At 35.5% G+C, this 15633-nt stretch overlaps 1 protein-coding gene across 1 annotated transcript in view; it reads left to right on the forward strand.

The window, feature by feature from the left end:
- The first annotated feature begins 1335 nt into the window (after positions 1-1335).
- The window catches only part of LOC107750419 (neurotrypsin-like), a 39555-nt gene continuing 25257 nt past the window's right edge, over positions 1336-15633 (forward strand). The window contains exons 1-5 of the mRNA XM_016565781.1: positions 1336-1842; positions 4020-4158; positions 9865-10043; positions 10141-10294; positions 15113-15291. Of these exons, the coding sequence (XP_016421267.1) occupies positions 1530-1842; positions 4020-4158; positions 9865-10043; positions 10141-10294; positions 15113-15291 (964 nt within the window). The 5' untranslated portion in view covers positions 1336-1529. The remainder of the gene's footprint in view (positions 1843-4019; positions 4159-9864; positions 10044-10140; positions 10295-15112; positions 15292-15633) is intronic.

The following is a 15633-nucleotide window of genomic DNA, read 5'->3' on the forward strand; positions in this document are numbered from 1 at the left end:
AAATGTCGACCAATGAAGAGGTAATAATAACTGTCAAGCTTTGGGGTGTTGATCGACTTTATCTACGTTTTGATTATCATTCTGAATCCAATTCATAGTCTTTTTTCAGCTTTTTGTTCAAAATGTTGTTTATTTCTTTATTTTTTATTTATGAAACTTATCCACATTCAAGTGTTTAAAAAAAGAATGCATGAAGCTAGAATAAAATGTTTTTGTTTACAAGCAGATACCCTGTTCTTTTGATGTTTTGTATGTTCAGATATTCATGTAACAAAATATATACAAATTAATACCTAAATAGGGACATAGTAGTATACTTAAAGTATGATGTAAAGTTCACTTAAAGAAAACTTACGAGTATACTTGCAGTATAAAACTACTAAACTAGTAGTTTACTGAGACTATACTTCAAAGTGTACTAAAAATGCTACAAGTATTTAATTAGTAAACTATCAGTATACCTATAAGTTCACTTTTAGTATAGTTGCAGTACAAACTAAACATTTTGATGTAAACTAGTTGTGTACTCAAAGTTTACTACTGTTATACTTAAAAGTATACTTTTATATACTAGAAAGTGGGCCAATTTAGTCCCAAGGAGTATTGAAATAGTACACTTACAAGTATACTACTAGTACACTGATATTTGTATACTTACTACAATAAAGTATACTTAAAAATATACTTGAACTTTACTTAAGTATACTTACTAAAATAAACTTGAAGTATACTACTTTTTGGTAAGGGATATTTATTTATTTATACAGCAAAGTTGACATTTTAATAGCCATTATTCCAGTTTAGGAATCCTTCTATGCTGAATTGGTGTAACATTTCCTATTACCATCGTCAATGTTGAAAACAGTTGCATTGCTTAACATTTTTGTCAAAACTGTGATACATTTTTTAGGATTCTCTGCTGAACAGAAAGTTCATTTATTTGAAATAGGTAATTAGCTTTTGTAACATTATAAATTCCTTTACTCTCACCTTTGATCAATTTTCATCCTTGCTGAATACAAGTATTAAATTCTTTCAAAAACATCTTACTGACCACCACAAGCTTTTGAACAGAAGTGTAATGTTTATTTACTAAATAAACATAGCAGCAGTGACTCTTGGTTATATTTGACTGACACAAGAGGGCAGACATGGACCTGGTCATTGCGATTATCTCTGAATGCCTGAACAGAAGATTTCACACCGACAGTGATGACCAGCCTCTCACACACAAATAATGCCCGCACTGAGATAACGTTGCAGTGGAATTATTTTTTTAAACAATTTATTTGTAATATAGCTACTATTTTGGTTATTCTGCACCTTGACACTCGACATCATCATTCTTTTGTGAAACTTCTAATCTCCGGTGAGTCTGTAAGCCCCTGGCTTCCCCGGGTTCTGTTGTATTGATCCGCGTCCGATAACAGCCAAAAGACAAGATGAGACAACTCAAGGACCATGTCTCCAAATAGACCGGAGAGGAACTGTTATTGTGATTATGGTTATGCTGACAGTGGTTGATCGTGATGGATGTGAGATGTCGGGTTCTCTTCACCGTCTGCTCGCTGCTGCTCATCGCGCGCAGTGACGGCTCTCCGTTCACCGACTGTATTCAGAGCAAAGGGAAAGCGGGCTTTTACGAGGGATCCATAGACTCAACCGAGTCAGGCGTGAAATGCATGAACTGGAGCGATGTGCCCGGTGTTATAGAGCGGTATCCGGGGAAAGGACTTGGGGATCATAGTTTCTGCCGAAACCCGGACGGCAGAATTCGGCCCTGGTGTTTCTTTCCAAACAGCCGGGGACGCATTGACTGGGGCTACTGCGACTGCAAGCAAGGTATGTACCAGACAAAATGATCTAATTTGCAAAAGCAGCCATTAATATTAATTTATAATCTGCGCGACAAGTGTGTTTCGTTTGCAAGAGTTACCTGCACGCGCCATTGGGTTCAAGATTTCTTAAGAGTAACCTTAGTATAATGTTTGCTTTCTGTTTATGTTCTGCTAAACGTATGATTCAGAATGAAACCAGTGCAGGGCACGCACGCAAGCTAAGACATGTTCAAACTTCAATGCGTCCACGCGTGGGAAAGGTATGCGCTCCTCAGGTAGCTACTAGCACCTACACTGAGAACAAAGCGGCCGCTCTCATCCGGCGCACGGGGTCGTTGTACCATTTGAGTTTTACTTTGAGACAACCATCTCCAACAGCAGTTTGTGTAATTTAATGTCATTAATTCTTGTGCACGAGAGAGTCTCTTGCAGGTCTCGAGCTGCCCAGCTGGAGCGCGAGCCGCGAGAGCAAGAATCAGTGCGTTGTTAGGAAAATGAGGAAGCCAGTACGGTTTATTTTGAAAGTCAGACAGTATTTGAAAAAGTATGACTTTTGTGACGACATGAGAGAATAAATAGCTTTGAAGACATATATAATTTACTGTATACGGGAGACCGGAGCAATGTGTCACTTTTTACTCCAAGTTCGATTTTAAAAGTCAATTTCTGTATTGAAATCTAGGCTACAATAATAATAATAATAATAATAAATAAATAAAACAAATAAATGAATAAAAATAAAATAAAATTTCCACTGGTTTGACCAGGTTCATGGAACGCACGTTGACGTTGTGACAACATGCCCCAGTGTGGGATAACAATGTGACAACTAGCCCCGGCCCTAGAAACAAGGAACTGTATTGTGGCACACTGGGGAAAGCTCTCGTTACCATGTACATTTTATTTTGCAGGAATGTGCATTCTCATGGCCTCTGATTTATCATGACATTTTTCATCAAAAAATACAGACACAAATAGTCTGGTGATGTAATCAACGGGTCTAATATCGGCCCTGGAAAGAAAACTGGGAGAAGATGGCTGAAATTATAGGCTGAGTTCCTCCATAATCTTTCCATATTTATTATTTTTGACATTTGTTTACAATCTTTCAAATATTATTATTAGTTAAAAAGCACTTTGCATGTGAACATTTGATCAATGTCTTAATGCATATTAAATGGAAACCGGATGAGTTTATTTAAATATTTTGGTATTCTGTTAGTTGATATTTCCAGCACATCAGCCGCCTATCATTTTCCAAACATCCTGTGAATGTTTTGAAGCGCTGAAATGTTTGAAGAACATGTGCTGCCATCATGTGTGGTTGTGTACTGTGTGTGTGATTTATAACTGCTCTGAATGCAGCAGCTGTAAACACTTAATGCATGAAAAGGGCTTTCACACACAGACGTCTGTTCCAGTAGCAAGTGGATATATATATTCATACTGTTGTGGCCAAATTTTGAAAACAATCTCAAAAAATTCTAATGCAAGTTTACATTGATCTATTTTATGTGTCTAATTTTAGCTGTTGGGTAACTCTTAGGTTAATACAACTTATATGGTGTATGCTGCCTATAAATTATATAAAAATGAATTATTTCATTGTTTGCAGTAGTTTACTTTAAATTGGTAATCATTATCTCTGAATTACCAAGTTTATTCTCATCCAGAACTTACCAGAGTATATACAAAAACTAAAAATAGCTCTTTGAGCCACAACTGCAAATGAATAGACTTTAAATCTGGGAATATTATGTCCAGTTAAGAATGGAGAAATGTATTTTAAAAGTAAAAAAAAAAGAAAGAAAAAAAAAAAAGCTTTTCTCATCTGTTCTCACTGCCTTTATAATAGACCTGATTGTACTGCTGTACTCAATAGCTTACATTGTTTTCATGACATACATTATAGCTGGCAGCAGTTTGTATCACATGCACAAACACACACACATTTATTATAGAAACGACTAGAACTCATGTAGAGGTTAAAGCATTCCTCTGTCATCACATAAAGCAAGTCATGGATTAATGTTTTCTTGCTGTGTAACTGTGGGAACATTTGTAATGTGCACATTTATCAAAATTACGGAGACCAGCGGAACCACATGTTTGCACCTGCCTGAGCAGTGAAGGTCAACAACACTCTCATGTTTAACTCATTGACTTTGTGTGCGTTTACAGGTTCTTTGCGACTGCAGGGAGGCAGATCCAAGTTGGAAGGTACAGTAGAAGTGTATCTGAATGGTGTGTGGGGAACCATCTGCAGTAACGGCTGGGATGACCGAGATGCTGCTGTGGTGTGTCGACAGCTGGGACAGGGGTAATACACATACACACGCATACATACAGTATGGATAACATACTGTCATATCACTTGTACTATATTTGCAGTATGTATACTATGTACAGTATCTGGATGACTTGCCAATATGCAGTATTGTGAGCACGGTGCACAGAATGCTATATCCCATGCAATGCATTGGACTTGACCTTCCAATTCTAGTGTGATGAATGACTTAAAGATTTATCACCTGCAATGCAGGGCTTGATGCTTAGTCTTTCCCACGTTGAAAAATGTGGCAGAACACTGAAAAACTTTACGGGTGCAATGAAAATGGATCAAATGTGTTTTTCCTTAACAAATGGGATACAATGATTTCATTTATTAGAATGCAAAAAGTACCCAAGGATTTTAAACATTTATGCTCCAAACTGTATTTAATAATTATGTAATTATTTAGGTGCCTACTTTAAGCTAAAACCTGCACAATGCAGGTCTTTTAATTTTAAACAAGACAGAAAAATGCTGTGACTCTTATTTTGAAATGTCTATGCTTTGCTATTGCAGGCTGCTCATTCAAAAAGATGAGGGAGATAAAATATGAACTTAAAACTTCCTACAACATATTGCAATATAAACACCATAAAGTAAACATTGTCATAATACATCAACAGTAGATCATAAGCAATCTATTAGCATAAATACACAATATTCATTGATTGTGAACACCTCTGAAACCGAGAGCCTGTAAAACGTGCAACAATAAAAATAAAATAAAATTTCCACTGGTTTGACCAGGTTCATGGAACACACGTTGACGTTGTGACAACATGCCCCAGTGTGGGATAACAATGTGACAACTAGCCCCGGCCCTAGAAACAAGGAACTGTATTGTGGCACACTGGGGAAAGCTCTCGTTACCATGTACATTTTATTTTGCAGGAATGTGCATTCTCATGGCCTCTGATTTATCATGACATTTTTCATCAAAAAATACAGACACAAATAGTCTGGTGATGTAATCAACGGGTCTAATATCGGCCCTGGAAAGAAAACTGGGAGAAGATGGCTGAAATTATAGGCTGAGTTCCTCCATAATCTTTCCATATTTATTATTTTTGACATTTGTTTACAATCTTTCAAATATTATTATTAGTTAAAAAGCACTTTGCATGTGAACATTTGATCAATGTCTTAATGCATATTAAATGGAAACCGGATGAGTTTATTTAAATATTTTGGTATTCTGTTAGTTGATATTTCCAGCACATCAGCCGCCTATCATTTTCCAAACATCCTGTGAATGTTTTGAAGCGCTGAAATGTTTGAAGAACATGTGCTGCCATCATGTGTGGTTGTGTACTGTGTGTGTGATTTATAACTGCTCTGAATGCAGCAGCTGTAAACACTTAATGCATGAAAAGGGCTTTCACACACAGACGTCTGTTCCAGTAGCAAGTGGATATATATATTCATACTGTTGTGGCCAAATTTTGAAAACAATCTCAAAAAATTCTAATGCAAGTTTACATTGATCTATTTTATGTGTCTAATTTTAGCTGTTGGGTAACTCTTAGGTTAATACAACTTATATGGTGTATGCTGCCTATAAATTATATAAAAATGAATTATTTCATTGTTTGCAGTAGTTTACTTTAAATTGGTAATCATTATCTCTGAATTACCAAGTTTATTCTCATCCAGAACTTACCAGAGTATATACAAAAACTAAAAATAGCTCTTTGAGCCACAACTGCAAATGAATAGACTTTAAATCTGGGAATATTATGTCCAGTTAAGAATGGAGAAATGTATTTTAAAAGTAAAAAAAAAAGAAAGAAAAAAAAAAAAGCTTTTCTCATCTGTTCTCACTGCCTTTATAATAGACCTGATTGTACTGCTGTACTCAATAGCTTACATTGTTTTCATGACATACATTATAGCTGGCAGCAGTTTGTATCACATGCACAAACACACACACATTTATTATAGAAACGACTAGAACTCATGTAGAGGTTAAAGCATTCCTCTGTCATCACATAAAGCAAGTCATGGATTAATGTTTTCTTGCTGTGTAACTGTGGGAACATTTGTAATGTGCACATTTATCAAAATTACGGAGACCAGCGGAACCACATGTTTGCACCTGCCTGAGCAGTGAAGGTCAACAACACTCTCATGTTTAACTCATTGACTTTGTGTGCGTTTACAGGTTCTTTGCGACTGCAGGGAGGCAGATCCAAGTTGGAAGGTACAGTAGAAGTGTATCTGAATGGTGTGTGGGGAACCATCTGCAGTAACGGCTGGGATGACCGAGATGCTGCTGTGGTGTGTCGACAGCTGGGACAGGGGTAATACACATACACACGCATACATACAGTATGGATAACATACTGTCATATCACTTGTACTATATTTGCAGTATGTATACTATGTACAGTATCTGGATGACTTGCCAATATGCAGTATACCTGTGAGCACGGTGCACAGAATGCTATATCCCATGCAATGCATTGGACTTGACCTTCCAATTCTAGTGTGATGAATGACTTAAAGATTTATCACCTGCAATGCAGGGCTTGATGCTTAGTCTTTCCCACGTTGAAAAATGTGGCAGAACACTGAAAAACTTTACGGGTGCAATGAAAATGGATCAAATGTGTTTTTCCTTAACAAATGGGATACAATGATTTCATTTATTAGAATGCAAAAAGTACCCAAGGATTTTAAACATTTATGCTCCAAACTGTATTTAATAATTATGTAATTATTTAGGTGCCTACTTTAAGCTAAAACCTGCACAATGCAGGTCTTTTAATTTTAAACAAGACAGAAAAATGCTGTGACTCTTATTTTGAAATGTCTATGCTTTGCTATTGCAGGCTGCTCATTCAAAAAGATGAGGGAGATAAAATATGAACTTAAAACTTCCTACAACATATTGCAATATAAACACCATAAAGTAAACATTGTCATAATACATCAACAGTAGATCATAAGCAATCTATTAGCATAAATACACAATATTCATTGATTGTGAACACCTCTGAAACCGAGAGCCTGTAAAACGTGCAACAGCACTTCATTGCTACTTGAAACATGCAGCGCTCATATTTATATAAATTAAATCATAGGCTTTTGAAGTTTAATATTCACATTAGGCTCTATCGTGATTGCTTTTTTCCATCAGCAAAAATGTAAGTCTTAAAATAATCTTAAAATAATAATTAATATGTTTGTTATACCATTTAATATATTTAAGAATTTTTATGACCTTAAATTTGATAAAACTTTCTAAAATTGATAAAAAAAAAATTATAACTTTTTTTAAAATAAATTTTATAAAACCTTTTTTGTTCGCACACATTTTTTTAGGCGCAAATGTAACTAATAGTTCAACTAAAAATTTAAATTCCATCATCATTTACTCACTCTAATGTCATCCCTAATTGTTTGTTTAAAAAAAAAAGAAAAAAAAGATATATATATACTGTATATATATATATATGTAATCATTCATTCAGGAATTAGACAATGACAGGTCATGCTGTCTGTTTCAGCCTGTAGATTCAGTAGCATTTTTGTGGCACAAATGCATTCTAATTTATTGAGATGCACCTGTATGTATATATAATATCTATAATACATCTATATTAAGATTAAAAATTCTAAATAATCATCCCTGAGACACTAACTGGATGCCAGTTTCCGAATTTCCGAATGCAATGTGGTGAGATCATGTGACAACAATATCTCATACTACTAGTGTTACTTGTGTAATGCATACAGTTTCACACTAAAAATAGTAGGCAGTATACAGAGTAGAAAGAGAGTCAGAGTGTTAGTTTATTTTTTCCCAACACCTAAATACAATTTAGACAGTCCATGCACTGCTGAAACATTCAGCATACATTATGTCTGTCTTCACTGAACTGTACAATGGTAATGGATGTGCCATGAGACATATTTATAATACATTACTAGTGTTTTAATCAGTTTTTGAAGCCACATTGTCATTGCTGCCACAACTGGGATAGTTACTGTGGTCTGATGACCATATGCTGCCCGTTTGTTTATTACCTAACCACAAAACAACCTTTGTAAGGTTGTGCATGGAATCCTTTGGTATTTGACCCCAGTGGGCCAAAGGTCAAAGGTCAATCTTTCACCTTCAAAACACGGCATATGCTTAGTGAGTGGTCCAGCAGTGAATGTGCGTGCGCGGGTGTTTTAAAAGATTGCGGATTTCTCCAGAGAGTTCTAATCTTTGTCATAAACACACCCGTGTGGTTTGTGTCTATCACACTCACACACATGCCAATCTGAGAGCGTTTTAAGTCTGACAAAAAGTATTATTTTACCATTCAAACAAAACGGACACATACACATGTGTGGACCTGTCATCATTTGACCTCAGGAGCTTAGAACCCATTTGTCATTTGTGAATAATTCATCGGGTGTCTCAACTTTGATAGATCAATAGACATGAATTATTTAAAAGCGAGAGAAACAGATGGACTTCAGACTTTGATTTGTGTGTTCTATCTGTCTGTCTACCACAGCAGTTCTCAAGCTTCAACACTACAGTTGTAAGACATAGTGTAGTTCAGCTTTGAAAAATTTGCCTCGAGACCTCTGTGCTTGAACTCTTGTTTGTATACTAGCAATGTATATTTGCATACTATTCAATAGTATATAAATAGCATTAAACCTACTAAGATTCTAATGTTGTACATTATTGTTCAAAAGTTTGCAGTTCTTTCAAAAAAAAAGTTTGGATTTTTTTTTTTTAAAGAACGACTTTTATAATGTTACAAAAGATTTCTATGTCAAATAAATGCTGTTCTTTTGAACTTTCTATTCATCAGAGAATCCTGAAAAAATGTATCATGTTTTCCCACAAAAATATTAAATAAAACAAATATATTGAAATAAACTGCTTTCAACACTGATAATAATCAGAAATGTTTCTTGAGCAGCATATCGTCGTATTAGAATGATTTCTGAAGCATCATGTGACACTGAAGGATCACAGGAATAAATTACATTAAAAATATTAATATTATTAAAATAGAAATCAGTTATTTTAAATTGTATTAATATTTCACAATTCATTCAAAAATCTTCCTGACCCCAGATTTTTGAATGGTAGTGTATATTTCATTAATAAAGTTGGATGGTATACAGTAGAAGTGTATAATGCATTATTGAATAAATTATTCAGTATAAACCAGCTGATGGTTAATATATGATGGTTGTCATGAATTAAAAGAGCTTATTATTAAGAATGAGTCACAGGTTACGAGATTCATAGGATCGAATCTAAAGTTTAGTTTGACGCATTTATAAATAAACACAATATTGTTTCTATAAGTTGCATAATCTTTTCCACATTTAAAGATCTTAAAGAAAAACAAGTAAAACTTTGACTGAACATTTTAGATTTTAGTCAGACATCTCCTCCTCATTGATATCCCGACCAGATCTTAGCCAGAAGAGAGCTCTGACAAATACGCAGGAATAATTTCCGATACTGCATATACAGAATTACCTGTGGCTATAAAAATGATAAATGTCACAAAAATGTCTTGCGACTCCATCTGCATCTCTTTCAACCCATGTTAGCTACCATTTACAGAACAGCTGAAACACTGTAAAAAAATACAAATATGGACAGCTGGGAAAAGACTCAAGTAAAGAAATCAAATGAAACAAAAACCACCCTATTGTCCCTTTCTGTCTCAGCTCTAGAGCGCGTGCACGTGTGAGTCCTCTGTCACGTCTGCTGGTGTCTGTAGTTCACTGGCAGTCCGTGGGCTGTGAGGGACAGGAAGAGGACTTACTGCAGTGCAATCGCACCGTCTGGAACGGAGGAGAGTGTGTTAACCGTCAGGCGGCTGCTGTCTCTTGCACACCAGTGGAGGGTATGTACACGCTCACACAATCTGGACATAAACACAGATTTAATCACAAATAAATACTCTCAAGAAAATAACTTGAAGTCTGTGTGTGTGTGTTTAGCTTCAGTGTTTGTCCCGGTACGTCTGTCTGGTGGTGGGCCGTCAGCGTATGAGGGCAGAGTAGAGGTGTATCATGCAGGACAGTGGGGCACAGTGTGTGATGACCAATGGGACGATAATGACGCTGAGGTGGTCTGCAGGCAGCTGGGGTTGGGGTAAGACACACACACACACACACACTTTTTTCCAAGTTTTATGGGGACATTCCCATAGGTGTAATGGTATTTATACTGTACAAACTGTATTTTCTATCCTCTTACCCTAACCCTAGCCCTAAACCTACCCCTCACACAAAACTTCAGGCATTTTTAGATTTTCAAAATCTTCATTCTGTATGATTTATGAGCTTGTTTCCTCATGGGGAATGTCCAAATGTCCCCACAAGGTCAAAAATTAGTGGTATTACCAGTACACACTAGGGGTTGAACGACTTCTGATTTTTTGAAGTCGACTTTTATGTGATGAAAGTCGAGTCGAAGTCGACTAGTCACTCTCTCTCACACACACACACACACACACACATGTTGTGTATTCATCACGTTATGGGGACATTCCATAGGCGTAATGGTTTTTATACTGTACAAACTGTATGTGCTACTGCCCTACACCAACCCTACCCCTAAACCTACCCCTTACAGGAAACTTTGTGCTATTTTACTTTCTCAAAAAAACTCATTCTGTATGATTTATAAGCTTGTTTCCTCATGGGGACCTCAAAAATGTCCCCACAAGGTCAAAATTTACTGGTATTACTATACTTGTGGGGACATTTGGTCCCCATAACGTGATGAATACCAGGTGCACACACACACACACACACACACACACACAATGAGCTGAATGTTACAGGAATCGTTCATACTTGTCATATATCCATTTTGGTTTTCAGATCCTATTCAGTTGTTTTGCAGGTAATGAAATCAGATCCATTCAGATGATATCTATATGAATATATATGAAAAAAATGATCTCATCTTATCATGGTACTGGAATCCTTTATTTTTTATTATTTATAAAAATTTTTTTATAGTTAATCATTCTGAATTAATTCATTATTATTAATTAATTAACAGCCCTAAAAACAGATTTGAGTCAAAATGTATCCATTTTGGTTTTCAAATTCAATTCAGTTGAATTGCAAGTAATGAAATCAGATCCATTCAGATAGTAAATATCATAGTAAATAATTTAGTGTAGTAAATAGGGCTGTCAAATCGATTAATCACATCCAAAATAAAAGTATATTCATATTTATATATTATTTATATTATATAAATATATTACATATATTTCTTAAGTACATGCATGTGTGTGTATTTATATATAGATAAATATACACAGTACACACACACACATATATTATGTAAACTTTTATTTTGGATGCGATTAATCGCGATTAATCGTTTTTACTGCCCTAGTAGTAAATATCTGCTATATCTACATTGGTTGCCATAGTAATGATAGAAAGATATAAAAAGAAATAAAATAAAATTTGTATTTAAAAATTATTATATGCATTATTATTAATTTAATTTTTTATATTTAACTATTCGTAATTAATTAATTATTACTAATTCATTATTAATTAATTCATTAATTGACAGCTCTACAAAAAAAATAACTAAACAAATTTGATATATATATATATATATATATATATATATATATATATATATATATATATATATATATATATATATATATATATATATATATATATATATATATATATATATATATATATATATATATATATATATATATATATATATATCATATATAAATCTGCCTGTCTGAACAAAGCCATGGAGGCTTGACCTGGTTTTTTGGGAACAAACTGTCTATTTAGAGGAACACCAGGGCGTTCTTTACAACTGAGATGTGTGAAAATAGAAGGAAGATAGAGAGGAGGTAGGAGTGTTAGCCGGAGAGAGGGAAAGAGAGGAGTAAAGTGTCTTCTCTGCATAAAAATGTGAAATATTTTCTTGGGAGTTTCCTGACACACAAAGCTGAAGTGTTCTCAGTAAGAAAGTGAGAGTGTGAGAGAAAGACAGAAAATGAAGATAATGAGAGGATGAGAGCCAGAGGAACACAGAACGAGAGGGCAAAGAGGCGTGAAGGGTGATTTAGAGGGAGGAACGGAATTACAGAGGAACGGATAGATCAAGATGTGAATCAGGTTGATTGTTTCAAGCTTTTCAACTCTATTATACCGGCGGTGACGGGCGTGACAAATGGTGCCCAAAAGTGAGCTCTGCAGGTGTGTGCGAGTTTGGATAATAATCACTCATGTGAAGGGCTTTCTATTGAGCGGAAAAACTCCAGTAGAGTAAAACGCGTGGGTTCGAGCACATGTTGGAGACTGCAGTTCCACTTCACTTGCCTCTCAACTTTCACTGATTATTGACTGCTGAACTTTGTGCTTGATTGCCTATTAATCACAGAAAGAATTAAAAAAGATACAATCTCATAGCACACTCTTAATGCAGCCCACTAGCTGTCAGACTCTGTTCCGTGTTTTGTGGTTGTTTTGCTCCTCATGTGCCTTCCTTTCCCATGTTTAATTTGTCCCAGGTGTTTCCCTTGATGTTTCATTGCTCCCAGGTGTGTCTCGTCATCCCCTCCTCTTGTGTGTATAAATAGGGTTCCCTGTGTGTGCTCCAGCGTCTGGTATTGTTCATGTCATTATGCATGGCGTGAGTGTTCCATGTTCTGTTGTGTCAATTAAACCCAGTTGGATTGATGTACTCCTCGTCTCTCTCTCCGTTCCTTGCTCCTCAGTCCGCTCAGCAGTGCACTCGTGACACTAGCATACTTGAAACAATTCGATTTTGGAGTGTTGCACCTACAGTCTGTTTTTACTTTTCTCTTTCATTTCGTGCTATGTATTGCAGTGACCCATTTTGCCTGCAAATCAATGTGAATGTCGTCAAATTAAAAAAGAGGTATATACTAACATAAACAATTGTAATAGACTGAATCAAGGAGTAATCATATCCTTCAGGGCTGAAATGTATATTAATGCACAATTTCAGTAAGAAAAAAAAATCACATACATTAAACAATACTGTTCTGCTCTCACTGTCCTAAATTATTAGCCATTTACTGCAAGTGTAAGAGAACCCCTCCAGAAACACCCAATTACACAATCACCATGTTTTGTGACATGGACTGTAACTTTGTGTTTGCTTAGTAAAAATTTGGATTATATGAACAGGCTCTTTTTTAAAAAGAGTATTTTTTTATGGAAATAATATGCTTTAAAACAATATACTTAAAACTGAATGCAATGTTTCCGGGCACTTAACTGCATGTTAATTGCAATTAAATGAAAATGCATTATGGTATAAATTTATAATAAATGCAATTAGCTGAACTTTAGAGTCCTTTTTTGACCCAATTATGTAGGACTTAAGCACATCTTTAGATAATTTTCTACTTCTGTAACTATAAGTGTATTAAAAAAATATTTTAAATGTACACTACAGTTAAAAAAATTATCAAGTACTTTACAGGTGCATCTCAATAAATTAGAATGTCGTGGAAAAGTTCATTTATTTCAGTAATTCAACTCAAATTGTGAAACTCGTTGTGACGAGTGGGGGCGGGGCCGAGAGCCGTGGGAACGGAGCGAGGCCGGTGGAGTGATTGCTAATGAGGGACACCTGCACCCACTCACCGGTATTTATTTAATACACGAGTTTCACAATTTGAGTTGAATTACTGAAATAAATGAACTTTTCCACGACATTCTAATGTATTGAGATGCACCTGTACATGTGCTTTGATATGTTTTGAGTTCACATCAAAATAAATCTGCTTCTTTAAAGCATGACAAAAGTGTATTATAACATAATTTGACATTATTAGAAAGTGCACTTTTAAAGATCCTCTGAAGTGCTTTGAAACACACATCGTTATTCTATGTGTTGACGTAATTTCAACTGAAACAGGAAGACAGGGTGGGACATATCGAGCAGCCCCGCCTCCTTTTTTAAACAGCCAATAGCGTTTTGTTTATATCACAGCTTGGGCCAGAGCCATTGAGCTCGGTAAAGCTGCATTTGACAGCTTATGACAGCCACAGTCTAACAGAATACCCCTTTAGATTCGATATTAAGCTACTAAAGCAAAACAGTGATTATAATGATGCTGAGGATGTGTAGTTTGAAAAGTGTGTAATTTATGATGGTGCATGGCACCGATGTTATCTCTTCTACTCGTTAGTGCCGTTTGCCGCAGTTTCAGCGTCTATTTATAGTGGAGAGCATTTGATTGGACAGAAAATCTGATGAGAAGCTGAAGTGCAGGGTGATGTCATCAAAATCGTTGATCCATATTGGCAGAAGTGAGAGACTGTAAGTTTTGAATGCTTATATCTTCTAAATGCAAATTTTGTCATTGTTTTGGATCACACTAGCGTATAGATAACCTTATTCATACTAAAAAACAAAAACTTCAATTTTGATTTCATGGGGACTTTAAAAGAGTACTTACTGTAAGTGTGTTAAGAGTAAGTGTGTTTATTTCATTAATATAATTTTATCTGCAAGTAGTTTTTTTTTTCTTTTTTGCAAATACTTTTAAGATACTAAGTGCATATTCAATATTCCTGATTGCACTTTTTCACAAAGGAAGTTCTTCAGTATGAGAAGAAGCTCATCTGAATCATAATATCAAACATACTGGATATTGTCAGAGTCTTCAGGAGGAACTTGATTCAACAGGAAGTTGAATCGTTAACAGCCACCTGCTGCGAGATGCACCTGCACACACACAAACAGCTCCCTCTGATTTCTGAATGACTATGTAAATGAATGACTGCAGATCAGCTGGAAAAATTGGCATGTGGGATGCTAGCAATAATTTTTATCAACACAGCAGTTGTTTCACTTTCTTTGAGTTGTATGGAATTTCAGTGATTTGAATTTTCCATTAAAGTGTTGTTTTGTTTTGTATTATTTTGTGTTCAGTGGCATTGCTAAGGCTTGGGTGGGAGCATATTTCGGTGCAGGCTCAGGGCGAGTATTGTTGGATGAAGTGAGCTGCACAGGAAATGAGCTTTCCATAGAGCAGTGTCCAAAAACCGCCTGGGGGGAGCACAACTGTGACCACACAGAGGATGCTGGAGTGTCCTGCATCCCACTTACAGGTATACACATACACGTGTACACTTGTGTGAGACGACAGTTCTATTACATTATGTGATGCATGTGTAGGGCCATTTGTTTAAACAATACCACAATCAAAAGCGATTCAGTTCCCTCAAGGAAAACCATACAGAATACAGAATAGTTTAAATGTGGAATAAATGCAATTACCTGAACTTTAGAAGTTTTTTTGATGCACTTAAGTAGGACTTTTAAGTACATAATTTCACAGTTGTCTTTGAAATACCAAATGTACTGATAAGCATTGATGGTAAACTAAAATATACTTTAAAGCAATTTATATTGAATCTTGTATGCCATGTATTTAAATAAATTAGGAAAAC

This window comes from Sinocyclocheilus rhinocerous, unplaced genomic scaffold (genome assembly GCF_001515625.1).
Source record: "Sinocyclocheilus rhinocerous isolate Xijiao unplaced genomic scaffold, SAMN03320098_v1.1 scaffold1, whole genome shotgun sequence".
NCBI lineage: Eukaryota > Metazoa > Chordata > Actinopteri > Cypriniformes > Cyprinidae > Sinocyclocheilus > Sinocyclocheilus rhinocerous.